The sequence below is a fragment of the Homarus americanus genome, unplaced genomic scaffold, assembly GCF_018991925.1.
Source record: "Homarus americanus isolate GMGI-L3 unplaced genomic scaffold, GMGI_Hamer_2.0 scaffold7615, whole genome shotgun sequence".
NCBI classification, from domain to species: Eukaryota; Metazoa; Arthropoda; class Malacostraca; order Decapoda; family Nephropidae; genus Homarus; species Homarus americanus.
In genome coordinates, this window is record NW_024749157.1 from 2,598 (window position 1) to 15,900 (window position 13,303).

At 49.6% G+C, this 13,303-nt stretch overlaps 2 protein-coding genes across 2 annotated transcripts; one reads left to right on the top strand and one right to left on the bottom strand.

The window, feature by feature from the left end:
• The first annotated feature begins 8,449 nt into the window (after positions 1-8,449).
• On the top strand, positions 8,450-10,681 carry LOC121853286. Its single transcript, XM_042347297.1, has one exon. It carries the CDS (start codon positions 8,450-8,452, stop codon positions 10,679-10,681), a length of 2,232 nt encoding a protein of 743 aa, XP_042203231.1.
• A 196-nt stretch (positions 10,682-10,877) lies between these two features.
• LOC121853287 (sialidase-like) lies at positions 10,878-12,476 on the bottom strand (the record flags this gene model as incomplete). The annotated part of the gene is made up of 1 exon (XM_042347298.1): positions 10,878-12,476. A coding segment is annotated over one exon (1,599 nt), but the record flags the coding sequence as incomplete, so codon positions are not given.
• Positions 12,477-13,303: the final 827 nt, after the last annotated feature.

Genomic DNA, 13,303 nt, shown 5'->3' on the forward strand with positions numbered 1-13,303 from the left:
TTCTCCTATTGATCCAAATCTGGTGAGAGAAGTGAGACTCAATAAGCTGCTACGATGAGGTGAGAGTCTTGAGGCATCTACAGTCCCAGCCGCTTATTTTACCTTATGATTGAACACCCTAACGCTACCTCAAGAGGGTTAGGTTAGGTTGGGTTTAGGTTAGGTTAGGTTATGGTTGGGTTTAGATTAAGTTATGGTTATGTTAGCTTATGGTTAGATTAGCTTATGGTTAGGTTAGGTTATGGTTAGGTTAGGTTATGTTAGGTTATGCTTATGTTAGGTTAGGTTATGGTTGGGTTTAGATTAAGTTATGTTAAGTTATGGTTATGTTAGCTTATGGTTAGATTAGCTTATGGTTAGGTTAGGTTATGGTTAGGTTAAGTTATGTTAGGTTATGCTTATGTTAGGTTAGGTTATGGTTATGTTAGGTTATGCTTATGTTAGGTTAGGTTATGGTTGGGTTTAGATTAAGTTATGTTAAGTTATGGTTATGTTAGCTTATGGTTAGGTTAGGTTATGGTTAGGTTAAGTTATGTTAGGTTATGGTTATGTTAGCTTATGGTTAGGTTAGCTTGTTGTTAGGGTAGGTTATGGTTACGTTATGGTTATATTAACTTATGGTTAGGTTAGGTTAGCTTACGGTTGCGTTAGGTTGATTAGGTTAGCGTAGATTAAGTTAAAGGAGAGTTGTACATAGACAGACAGACAGCCGGGCAGTGTAGTCCAGGTACAGTAGTATTAACTGTTTGTGGATGGATTCCTCCACTAGAGTTTGTTAAGTGATGACGAACCTAACCATAAGTTAACATAACCTAACCCTAACCTAACCATAAGCTAACAACCATACAACCTAACAACCTACAACCAACCCTAACCATAACCTAACCATAATAACCTAACCATAACCCTAACGAGATCAAGAATATGGGATTAATTTGGCTCTGTTTATTTCGTGTGTGTGTGTGTGTGTGTGTGTGTGTGTGTGTGTGTGTGTGTGTGTGTGTGTGTGTGTGTGTGTGTGGTGCCTCATTATGAAGCAACAGGTGAGTTAGATGAAAGAAAAACCTGCCGTCAGGGTTGTGTCACAGAACGATCCATTGTTTTCCTGGCTGGGATGTGCTCTTCATTGTTCCTCCCAGCACATCCCTTACTCTTGCCTCACCTGTTAACCAGATGTATCCAATTTACGTATTAATTTTACTAACCTAAACCTAACCTAAACCTAACCCAAACCTAACCTAACAACCTAACTAACCTAACTTCTTAACCTCCTCTCTTCCCTCCTCCCTCCTCTTCCTCCCTCCTCTTCCCTCCTCCCTCTTCCCTCCTCCCTCTTCCCTCCTCCCTCTTCCTCCTCCCTCTTCTTCCTCCTTCCTCTTTCCTCCTCCTTCTTTCTCCTTCAATCTCCCTCCTCACTATGTTGGGTGGCCTACGTGTGTGTGTGGTCCTCGCCTGGCACTCACAGTCCGCCTGGCGTAATTTCGCCTGTCATAACAAGCATGACTAATAATGTTCACGTGAGTCTCCCAGTGTCCAGCAGACCTTATCTTGAGAGAGAGAGAGGCGCCATACTCCATGTTGATGTGTTGTGGCGCCATTATACCTGTGTTGTGGTGCCATTATACCCGTGTTGTGATGCCATTATACCTGTGTTGTGGTACCTTATACCTGTGTTGTGGCGCCATTATACCTGTGTTGTGGCGCCATTATATATGCTGTGGCGCCATTATCCCCGTGCTGTGGCGCCATTATACCTGTGTTGTGGCGCCATTATACCTGTGCTGTGGCGCCATTATCAGTGCTGTGGCGCCATTATACCTGTGTTGTGGCGCCATTATAACGGGCAGGTATGCTTGTTATCTGTTACCAGGTGGGGAAAAATCAGAGCGTGAGGCTAATGATGTTTACTACCTGCTCCTCTACCTCCTTCTCCTCCTCTTCTACCCCCTCCTCCTTTTCTACCCCCTCCTTTTCTACCCCTCCTACCCCTCCTCCACTACCTCCCCCTCCTCCACACCGCCTCCGCCGCACCTGTACTCCGACCAGGGTAATACTTACTTACCGTCATGGTCGACTGAGAATCCGTGTCACCACTGCTAAATTATTGATCTCTTGTGATGTACATGGCCCTGACTGAGTGTGGCATCCGTGACAAATTGTGGGGTTCGAGGCTTCAGTACTTGGCTTCGAATCCCCATAAGGTGTTTTAGTTGTGGGGTTCGAGGCTTCGGTACTTGGCTTCGAATCCCCATAAGGTGTTTTAGTTGTGGGGTTCGAGGCTTCAGTACTTGGCTTCGAATCCCCATAAGGTGTTTTAGTTGTGGGGTTCGAGCTCGGTACTAGGCTTCGAATCCCCATAAGGTGTTTAGTTGGTTCGAGGCTTCAGTACTTGGCTTCGAATCCCCATAAAGGTGTTTTAGTCGTGAGGTTCGAGGCTTCAGTACGTGGCTTCGAATCCCCATAAAGTACCATCAGTTGTGGGCTTCAATGGCTTCAATTAAGCTTTGAATCCTCGTAAGGTACTATTAGTTGTGGGGTTCGAGGCTTCAGTACTTAGCTTTGAATCCTCATGGGTACTATTAGTTGTGGGGTTCGAGGCTTCAGTATTGGGCTTCAAATACACAAGCATCCTTAATTAAAATATTATTCCCTTTTAACTTATGTCCAGAAAGACGTATCGTGTTGACATCTCCATCCAGCGCCCAGGAAAATATATACTAAATCATACGAACAATTGAAGACAACAAAGTATCCTAGGCAAGACCCGTATTTCATGACCTCTCCCAGATGATGTTTTTGTCGTGTATTTGTCGCTGTTTGTGTCTTTATGAACGTGTTTGTGATGTGTTTTATCGACTTCATGTATACTCGGCTAGGGGCCATTGTAGATCTGCCACAGTTTATCGACTTTTACATACACTTGGTTTGGGTTACTTTAAGGTTGAACTCACAGCAACCTCAAGTGCCAACAGTGTTTATAGGGCTTGAGTGTGTGTGGGGGGAGCTTGAGTGTGTGTGTGTGTGGGGGGAGCTTGAGGTGTGTGTGTGTGTGGGGGGGCTGGTGTGTGGTTTGAGGGTGATGTGGAGAGGAGGGAGCTTGAGTGCGTGTGTGGTTTGAGGTGAGTGTGTGTGGTTTGAGGGTGAGTGTGTGTGGTTTGAGGGTGAGGGAGGGTGAAGGTGTGTGTTTGTGGAAGAGTTGGGCCATGGTGGTCGCTCCTCCTACAGGTTACAGCATCTTGTTGTGGTTAACCTGACGAAGGGCAGAAAGGTGTTGTGTGTGTGTGTGTGTGTGTGTGTGAATTTTTAAGTTGTATTTTCTAGAACCTAAAAGAGGATCACCTGAAGAATAGCCCCCAGTTTATATAACCTTGAGATTCAATCCCTGACCTAACCTCACCCCTGACCTAACCTCACCCCTGACCTAACCCAACTGACCTAACCCAACCCCTGACCTACCAACCCCTGACCTAGCAACCCCTGACCCAACCTAACCCTGACCTAACCCCACCTAACCTAACCGTATTAACTGACGAACTATAACAAAGAACATAACAGGTACACTTAAAGAATGTAGTAATTAGTGTAGAGTGCAGGTGAATGAGGCACATACAGACCTTGATAGTTAATGATGTGTGTGGTGGTAACGGTGGTTAAGAGGAGCCATTTACCTGCGTGACGTGGACAAAGAGTGAGTACCCGTTGTCAAGGTTCTGTTACGATGTAAATTGTAGTGCATATGTAACAGCAGCTGGTGGTAGTATGGTGTGGTAGTTTTGGTGGTAGTGTGGTGGGGTAGTTGTGGTGGTAGTGTGGTGGGGTAGTTGTGATGGTGTGGTGATAGTGGCAATAGTCCTGAAAATCCAACCATCTTAAAATTACACCTAAATTTTTTTTACCTTAACTAGATACTATCACACCTCCTCACCAGGTGATTTACGAGGGATTTGATCCGGAAGGTGTTTTGAGAGACTGAAGACTGGCTCGTGGATATTAATTAATTAGTTGTGTTCAGGTAAATTGAGATCTGGATAGGAATTGGTAGTCACGGGGGGGTGAGGAAGGGAGGAAATAAGGGAAGAGAAGGGAGAGGAGGAGGAAAGGGGAGAGAGGTAGGAAGATGTGGAAGGGATGAAGGAAGAGAAGGGGAGGAGGAGGAGAGAGGGGTAAAGTTGAAGTGGGTAATGGGAGGAAGGAAAGGGAGAAGTATGGAGGGAAAGTGGAAGGGGAGGAAGGAATGGAGGGAGGGAGGGAAAACAGTGTAACAATAGACTCGTCACTCATAAGGCCACACTACACAGCTGAGTGACAGTGTGCAGCAGGTAATACAACACGTCTTTGTGGGAGAGAGAGAGAGAGAGAGAGAGTGTAGGGGCGAGGGAGTCATGTGTACCTGTGCATGTTCTGTGATCTCTCTCTCTCTCTCTCCCCCTCCTCCCTCCTCCCTCCCTCCCTCCCTCCCTCCTCCCTCCCTCCCTCCCTCCCTCCTCCCTCCCTCTCTCCCCCGTGTGTGTAGGCAAGCGTCCCTCTCACAACAAAGGGGTTAACCATCTAGTAGTTGGGGTAAAAAACAGAGATATTTTGTCATTGTTTACCGCTGATGAGAACCCCAGAGAAGGTCGGTAAGGTTCTACAACTAACCTCTACAGTATCTCGGTAACTTATACAGTAGTTAAAGTTCCTGTAGATATTCCCTTTAACCTCCTACAGTTGGAGTATTTTAAGATCTAACCAAGAGCCAAGGTCACTTCTATCACCAGGCGCACCACCTTTCATACGGCACCTCGCTCGAGTGCATTTTGTTCCTGCGCACTGCCTCGTGATTGGTGACTTCAGTGTTGACGTCATGGCTTGATATCCTAGATTGTCGATGATGATTGGTTGTCACTGGGCGTCGCTGGTCTGGGGCTGGGGCTTGACACTGTTGACATGAGAAGGATACCACGCCTCTGTGTGTGTGTGTGTGTGTGTGTGTGTGTGTGTGTGTGTTCAAGTGTACGGTATATATACACAGGGCTCGTGTACACCTATCGCCCGCAGAATTTTGTCCGTGAAGGTCGACTTTGTTGTGGCGTGTGGTGGAGGAGGAGGAGGAGAGGAGAGGGTGAAGGGTGAGGTAAGGAGTGTGGAGGATAAGGGAGAAGAATACATGTGTGTGAAGAGAAGGAGGAATGAAGGAGAGGTGAAGAACTAGGTAAGGAAATGAATAAGTGAAGGATAAATGAAGGGTAGTGTATAAACAAAAAATATAACACATCATAACAAAGTGAGATCAAACACCTTAATATGGTCCACTATGGTCTAAAAATGGCCTTCAATGGTCCTTCCTTCACACCCCCCTCACGCCCTCACCCTTACCTACCTTCCCACACCTGCCTCTCACATCCCCCTCACTTTCTCCTATTTAGTGTCTGGTCTTGCGTCTGCAGCCTCCCACGCCATCCCACCCTCCTCCACGCCATCCCACCCCTCTTCCCCCTCCCACGCCATCCCACCCTCCTCCCACGCCATCCCACCCCTCCCTCCACGCCATCCCACCCCCTCCCTCCACGCCATCCCACCCTCCCACGCCATCCCACCCTCCTCCCCCACGCCATCCCACCCCTCCCCTTCACGCCATCCCACCCCTTCCCTCCACGCCATCCCACCCCTCCCTCCACGCCATCCCACCCCTCCCTCCACGCCATCCCCACCTCCCTCCACGCCATCCCACCCCCCCCTCCACGCCATCCCTCCTCCCTCCACGCCTCACTGCTTGTTGACACGCCACTCCTTGTTTTGCCACCGCGCTCTCGTGCTTACCTTTCTGACCTAACCTCCTCCTCCTCCTTCTTTCTTCTTCGTTTTCCCCTTCTTCTTATTCTTCTTTCACACACACACACACACATATCATCAATCCTCTGTTAATTTTAGTTCAGTCATCTGTGTCCACTTTCGTTTTACCTGCTTCTTGGCTGGTGAACATAGCGACCACCGCCTTGATGGTGGTAGTGGTGGTCAGTGAGTGGTGGTGGTAGTTGTGGTTAAGTGAGTGGTGGTAGTGGTTGGTGGTTATTGTGGTCAGTGAGTAGAGTTTGGTGGATGTTGTGGTTAATGTGTGATGGTGGTAGTGGTGTTTGTGGTGGTGATGGTGGTAGTGATGAGTGGAATGATGTTGGTTAGTGATGGTGGTAGTGATGGTGGTAGTGATGTTAATGTAGTGGTAGTTATGGTGGTTGTAGTGGTGACGGTTAATGGTGGTGATAGTGATGGAATGTTTCCTTTATAGTGACACTGATGGTGGTAGTTGTGATGGATGTGTGGTTGGTAGTAACAATTAATAGTGGTAGTAGTTGTGGGTACTGAAGCCACACCCCAACCTAAGCTCGTAAAAAACTGGCATTACTGAAACTGCTTATGTGTTGACTTAAAAAGTAATAATAATAATAATAATGACATCATAATAATAATAATAATAATAATAATAATAATAATAATAATAATGGGCAGAGACGGTATCGGATAGTATTGACGGCATTGACAAGATCTTAATCTACACCCTCGAGAGACGTAGAACGAGGGCGTTATGACAGAGGTGTATAAATGGAAGTCAGGGCTAAACAAAGGTGATATAAAAGGTATTCAAACTATCCAACCAGGAGCGAACTCGTAACAATGGTTTAAATTAGACAAATGTAGATTTTAGGCTCGAAATAGGTAAACAATGGCTTCGAACATAGGTTGGATGGATATATGAGCGATAGGGTGGTAAGGAACTGCTCGGTATGGGTCAATAGGCAATTTCCTCCTTTATTACGTTCTTATATATGGGACAGTAAAATCACACCTGGACCAAATAAGACAATATTACCCAACTATCACTAACTAGTACCAATTCTTCACTAAACAGTAGAAGAAAAAACGATCATAAAGATATAATAATTTTCACCTGTTCTGGTTACCTCATTACCAACACCTGAGGATCACTTACCTGGCCACATAATCACAGGTGTCACCATGATGTAGTAATCCATACCTGTACAGTCCTCTATGTGGGACAGAGCTTGTGTGTGTATGTATCTATGTCTGTCTATCTCTATCTCTGTCTGTGTCTGTCTGTCTGTCTGTCTGTTACGCAAGCAGTGACAACCTTACTAAGGGAGGAGGCGAAGGTGGTGTAATACAGGGTGTAGTGGTGGGTGTCGGTATATCGTTATCGATTATATTTATCGTTAGTTAGATATATCGTTATATTGATCTTTACTGAGATATATCGTTATATTGATCGTTACTGAGATATATCGTTATATTTATCGTTAGTGAGATATATCGTTATATTGATCGTTAGTGGAAATATCGTTACTAAATTTCCCTTATGTTCGTTCTGCCTGATGCCTTAGTGACCTGTAGTTATTATCCTCTCGTGTTGGCGATGCGTTTTGTCATCGCCTTCAAGATTTTCAAAATTATCAATGAGATCTGCCCTATTGTGCTCTTCTTGTGAAGGGTTGTTAGTCGTAAGGTCATTAGTTTAATTGGATAAATCGAGGTGTCGTAGTTCCTAAGGATCTCTAACGAGCTTTTGTGAGTTATTAAATATGTTCTTGTTAATAAATTCCCGCCATTCAACAACCCAGCGACTACGGCCCAAAAATAAATACAGTCAGGAGAGATACAATATAATTTCATCTCTTTATAATTTCTAAACCTTACGTACGAACTTTTAAGAATTTAGTTTGATAAAAATTTGCGAAATGTAATAAATTGGCGTCCGAATCTTGTTTGATTTTTTGCTGTGTCGCAAATAGTTTCCCGATAGCTAAAAAAAAAATGCTTTAAATTAATCCTTGTATGCAATATATTCACGTTATTTATAAATGTATGAAAAAATATATGAACTATGAAGAGGAAGGGAAGGGGAAGAAGAGGAAGGGGAAGGGGAAGAAGAGGAAGGGGAAGAAGAGGAAGGGTGAAGAACGCCCTCATAACGGTGTGTCCCAGGGTCAGTGTAGTAAGTGGGATGTTAGCCTATACAAGACACATCACCTCGTCTTAGTTGCATTGGTCCCACACACCCACACACACACACATACTCTCTTGACCTCCAGGGGACCATTACCATAACATCTGCACCACCACCATCACTACCATCACACTTGCACCACCACCACACTGCACCACTACCACACTGCACCACTACCACCACCACCACACAACCTTGAAATGTCTATAGTTATTGATAGATACGAATTAATTAAGCTAGAATACAAACAACAACAGCGTAAACAACAACAACAACAACGGCGTAAACAACAACAACAACAACGTAAACAACAACAACAACAACGTAAACAACAACAACAACATGGGTTAGTCTCTATAAATAAGGCACCAGAGTTTTATTATCCATCACGGGAAGGAGTCAAGGTATGGCACCCTATTGGCACTATGGACTCACACGTGGCACTGTCCTATGGGGTCAGTGGCACTGTCCTATGGGGTCGGTGGCACTGTCCTATGGGGTCGGTGGCACTGTCCTAAGGGTCAGTGGCACTGTCCCATGGGGTCAGTGGCACTGTCCTATGGGGTCAGTGGCACTGTCCTCTGGGGTCAGTGGCACTGTCCTATGGGGGTCAGTGGCACTGTCCTATGGGGTCGGTGGCACTGTCCTATGGGGTCAGTGGCACTGTCCTGGCGGGGGTCGGTGGTACTGTCCCATGGGGTCAGTGGCACTGTCCTATGGGGTCGGTGGCACTGTCCTATGGGGTCAGTGGCACTGTCCCTTGTCGTCGTGGCACTGTCCTATGGGGTCAGTGGCACGGTCCTATGGGGTCAGTGGCACTGTCCTAAGGGGTCGGTGGCACTGTCCTATGGGTTGGTGGCACTGTCCTATGGGGTCAGTGGCACTGTCCATGGGGTCAGTGGCACTGTCCTATGGGGTCGGTGGCACTGTCCTATGGGGTCGGTGGCACTGTCCTTGTTGTCAGTGGCACTGTCCTATGGGGTCAGTGGCACTGTCCTATGGGGTCGGTGGCACTGTCCTTGTCGTCAGTGGCACTGTCCTATGGGGTCAGTGGCACTGTCCATAGGGTCAGTGGCACTGTCCTATGGGGTCGGTGGCACTGTCCCGGGGTCGGTGGCACTGTCCTATGGGGTCAGTGGCACTGTCCTATGGGGTCGTGGCACTGTCCTATGTAAGGTGGCACTGTCCTATGGGGTCGGTGGCACTGTCCTATGGGGTCGGTGGCACTGTCCTATGGGGTCAGTGGCACTGTCCTATGGGGTCGGTGGCACTGTCCTATGGGGTCGGTGGCACTGTCCTATGGGGTCAGTGGCACCTGTCTTATGGGGTCGGTGGCACTGTCCCATGGGGGTGTGGCACTGTCCTATGAGGGTCAGTGGCACTGTCCTATGGGGTCGGTGGCACTGTCCCATGGGGTCAGTGGCACTGTCCTATGGGGTCGGTGGCACTGTCCCATGGGTCATGGCACTGTCCTATGGGTCAGTGGCACTGTCCTATGGGGTCAGTGGCACTGTCCTATGGGGTCGGTGGCACTGTCCCATGGGGTCGGTGGCGCTGTCCCATGGGGTCAGTGGCACTGTCCTATGGGGTCGGTGGCACTGTCCTATGGGGTCAGTGGCACTGTCCTATGGGGTCGGTGGCACTGTCCCTATGGGGTCGGTGGCACTGTCCTATGGGGTCGGTGGCACTGTCCTATGGGGTCGGTGGCACTGTCCTATGGGGTCGGTGGCACTGTCCATGGGGTCGGTGGCACTGTCCTATGGGGTCGGTGGCACTGTCCCATGGGGTCGGTGGCACTGTCCTATGGGGTCGGTGCACTGTCCCATGGGGTCGGTGGCACTGTCCTATGGGGTCGGTGGCACTGTCCCAGGGGGTCGGTGGCACTGTCCTATGGGGTCGGTGGCACTGTCCTATGGGGTCGGTGGCACTGTCCTGTCGTCGGTGGCACTGTCCTATGGGTCGGTAGTACTGTCCCATGGGGTCGGTGGCACTGTCCTATGGGGTCGGTGGCACTGTCCTATGGGGGTCGGTGGCACTGTCCTATGGGGTCGGTGGCACTGTCCTATGGGGTCAGTGGCACTGTCCTATGGGGTCGGTAGCACTGTCCTATGGGGTCGGTGGCACTGTCCTATGGGGTCGGTGGCACTGTCCTATGGGGTCAGTGGCACTGTCCTATGGGGTCAGTGGCACTGTCCTATGGGGTCGTGGCACTGTCCATGGGGGTCGGTGGCACTGTCCCATGGGGTCGGTGGCACTGTCCATAAGCGGCACCGTCCTATGGGGTCGGTGGCACTGTCCTCTGGGGTCGGTGGCACTGTCCTATGGGGTCGGTGGCACTGTCCTTGTCGTCAGTGGCACTGTCCTATGGGGTCGGTGGCATCCTATGGGGTCAGTGCACTGTCCTATGGGGTCAGTGGCACTGTCCTATGGGGTCAGTGGCACTGTCCTATGGGGTCAGTGGCACTGTCCTATGGGGTCGGTGGCACTGTCCTATGGGGTCAGTGGCACTGTCCTATGGGGTCGGTGGCACTGTCCCATGGGGTCAGTGGCACTGTCCTAGGGGTCGGTGGCACTGTCCTATGGGGTCGGTGGCACTCGTCCTATGGGGTCAGTGGCACTGTCCCATGGGGTCAGTGGCACTGTCCCATGGGGTCGGTGGCACTGTCCTGCGGGGGTCAGTGACACTGTCCTATGGGGTCAGTGGCACTTCCTATGGGGGTCGGTGGCACTGTCCTATGGGGTCGTGGCATTCCTATGGGTCGGTGGCACTGTCCCAGGGTCGGTAGCACGTCCTATGCAGTCGGTGGCACTGTCCTATGGGGTCAGTGGCACTGTCCTAGGGGTCGGTGGCACTGTCCTTGGGGTCAGTGGCACTGTCCTAAGGGGTCAAGTGTTTGTTAGTCTGGGGTTGATGTCCGACGTGTTTGTTTATAACTTGTTGGTGAGGGTGTGAGTTACGCTGTGGTGAGTGACTGGGGAGTGACTGGGACTGTCTGAAGGTGCTTGGGGGTGACTGTGACTGTCTGAAGGTGTTAGTGACTGTGACTGTCTGAGGGTGTTTGGGGGTGACTTTGACTGTCTGAAGGTGCTTGGGGGTGACTGTGACTGTCTGAAGGTGCTTGGGGGTGACTGGGACTGTTTGAAGGTGTTTGGGGCTGACTGTGACTGTCTGAAGGTGCTTGGGGGTGACTGTGACTGTCTGAAGGTGTTTAGTGACTGTGACTGTCTGGGGTGTTTGGGGTGACTGGAACTGTCTGAAGGTGTTTGGGGTGACTGTGACTGTCTGAAGGTGTTTGGGGTGACTGTGACTGTCTGAAGGTGTTTGGGGGTGACTGTGACTGTCTGAAGGTGCTTGGTGACTGTGACTGTCTGAAGGTGCTTGGGGTGACTGTGACTGTCTGAAGGTGCTTGGGGTGACTGTGACTGTCTGAAGGTGTTTGGGGCGACTGTGACTGTCTGAAGGTGCTGGGGGTGACTGTGAATGTCTGAAGGTGCTTGGGGGGACTGGACTGTCTGAAGGTGTTTGGGGTGACTGTGACTGTCTGAAGGTGCTTTGGGGGTGACTGTGACTGTCTGAAGGTGTTTGGGGGTGACTGTGACTGTCTGAAGGTGTTTGGGTGACTGTGACTGTCTGAAGGTTTAGGGTGACTGTGACTGTCTGAAGGTGTTTGGGGGTGACTGTCTGAAGGTGTTTGGGGTGACTGTCTGAAGGTGTTTGGGGTGACTGTCTGAAGGTGTTTGGGGTGACTGTGACTGTCTGAAGGTGCTTGGGGGTGACTGTCTGAAGGTGTTTGGGGGTGACTGTGACTGTCTGAAGGTGTTCGGGGTGACTGTCTGAAGGTGTTTGGGGGTGACTGTGACTTCTGAAGGTGCTTGGGGTGACTGTCTGAAGGTGTTTGGGGGTGACTGTGACTGTCTGAAGGTGCTTGGGTGACTGTGACTGTCTGAGGGTGTTTGAGGGACTGTGACTGTCTGAAGGTGCTTGAGTGACTGTGACTGTCTGAAGGTGCTTGGGGTGACTGTGACTGTGAAGGTGTTTGGGGTGTCTGTGACTGTCTGAAGGTGTTTGGGGGTGACTGTGACTGTCTGGGTGTTTGGGGTGACTGTCTGAAGGTGTTTGAAGACTGTGACTGTCTGAAGGTGTTTGGGGTGACTGTGACTGTCTGAAGGTGCTTTGGGGGTGACTGTGACTGTCTGAAGGTGCTTGGGGTGACTGTGACTGTCTGAAGGTGCTTGGGGTGACTGTGACTGTCTGAAGGTGTTTGGGGGTGACTGTGACTGTCTGAAGGTGCTTAGTGACTGTGACTGAGGCTGACTGTGACTGTCTGAAGGCGTTTTGGGGGTGACTGTGACCGGGGGTGACTGTGACTGTCTGAAGGTGTTTGGGGTGACTGTGACTGTCTGAAGGTGCTGGGGGTGACTGTGACTGTCTAGAAAGTGCTTGGGGTGACTGTGACTGGGGGCTGAATGTGACTGTCTGAGGGTGTAGATGAGCCCAGGAACCAGGAAGTTTGCTCCGGTGATAGGCAAACAGTGAACCCACGCTGAGGCGGCCACCACTCACCCGCCAAGGCTCGCCATACCTGGCCACACTGACACCTCGCCATATCACATTCCAACTTGCCACACCACACCACCGCCAGCCACACCACCGCTAAGCCACACCACTGCCAGCCACACCATAACTGCCTTAAAAAGCATCATTTGCAGACGAGGTATTACGATATTAGTTTCAACTTTACTTATTATAATGAAGCCGATTCTCGGTGTGTGTGTGTGTGTGAGAGAGAGAGAGAGACACACACACACACACACACAGGCGGAAGTTAAAGGTTTAAATGCACTGACAACACCTGAATAAGACAAACATTTTTTATACTCTTTAGTTACCCATGCGTACACACACACACACACACACACACACACACACACACACACACACACACAGGCGGAAGTTAAAGGTTTAAATGCACTGGACAACACCTCCGAGAATAAGACAAACATTTCTTTATACTTTAGTTACCCATGCGTACACACACACACACACACACACACCCACAGTCACGCGTGCCCACACAAACACCTCAGTTAATTACTAGTGCAAAACACACACACACACACACACACACACACACACACACACACACACACACGATTAACCCGTCCAATCACGACTACGCCCATCTGCTTGTGTTTAAGTCTCGTTATAGCTGTGTGACGCCCATGCTGCCACCCACGACCCAGACTGGAGGCGAGGCCAGGCGGCGCGGCGGATGACTCTCTGCATGTCATTCATCCGGCAGA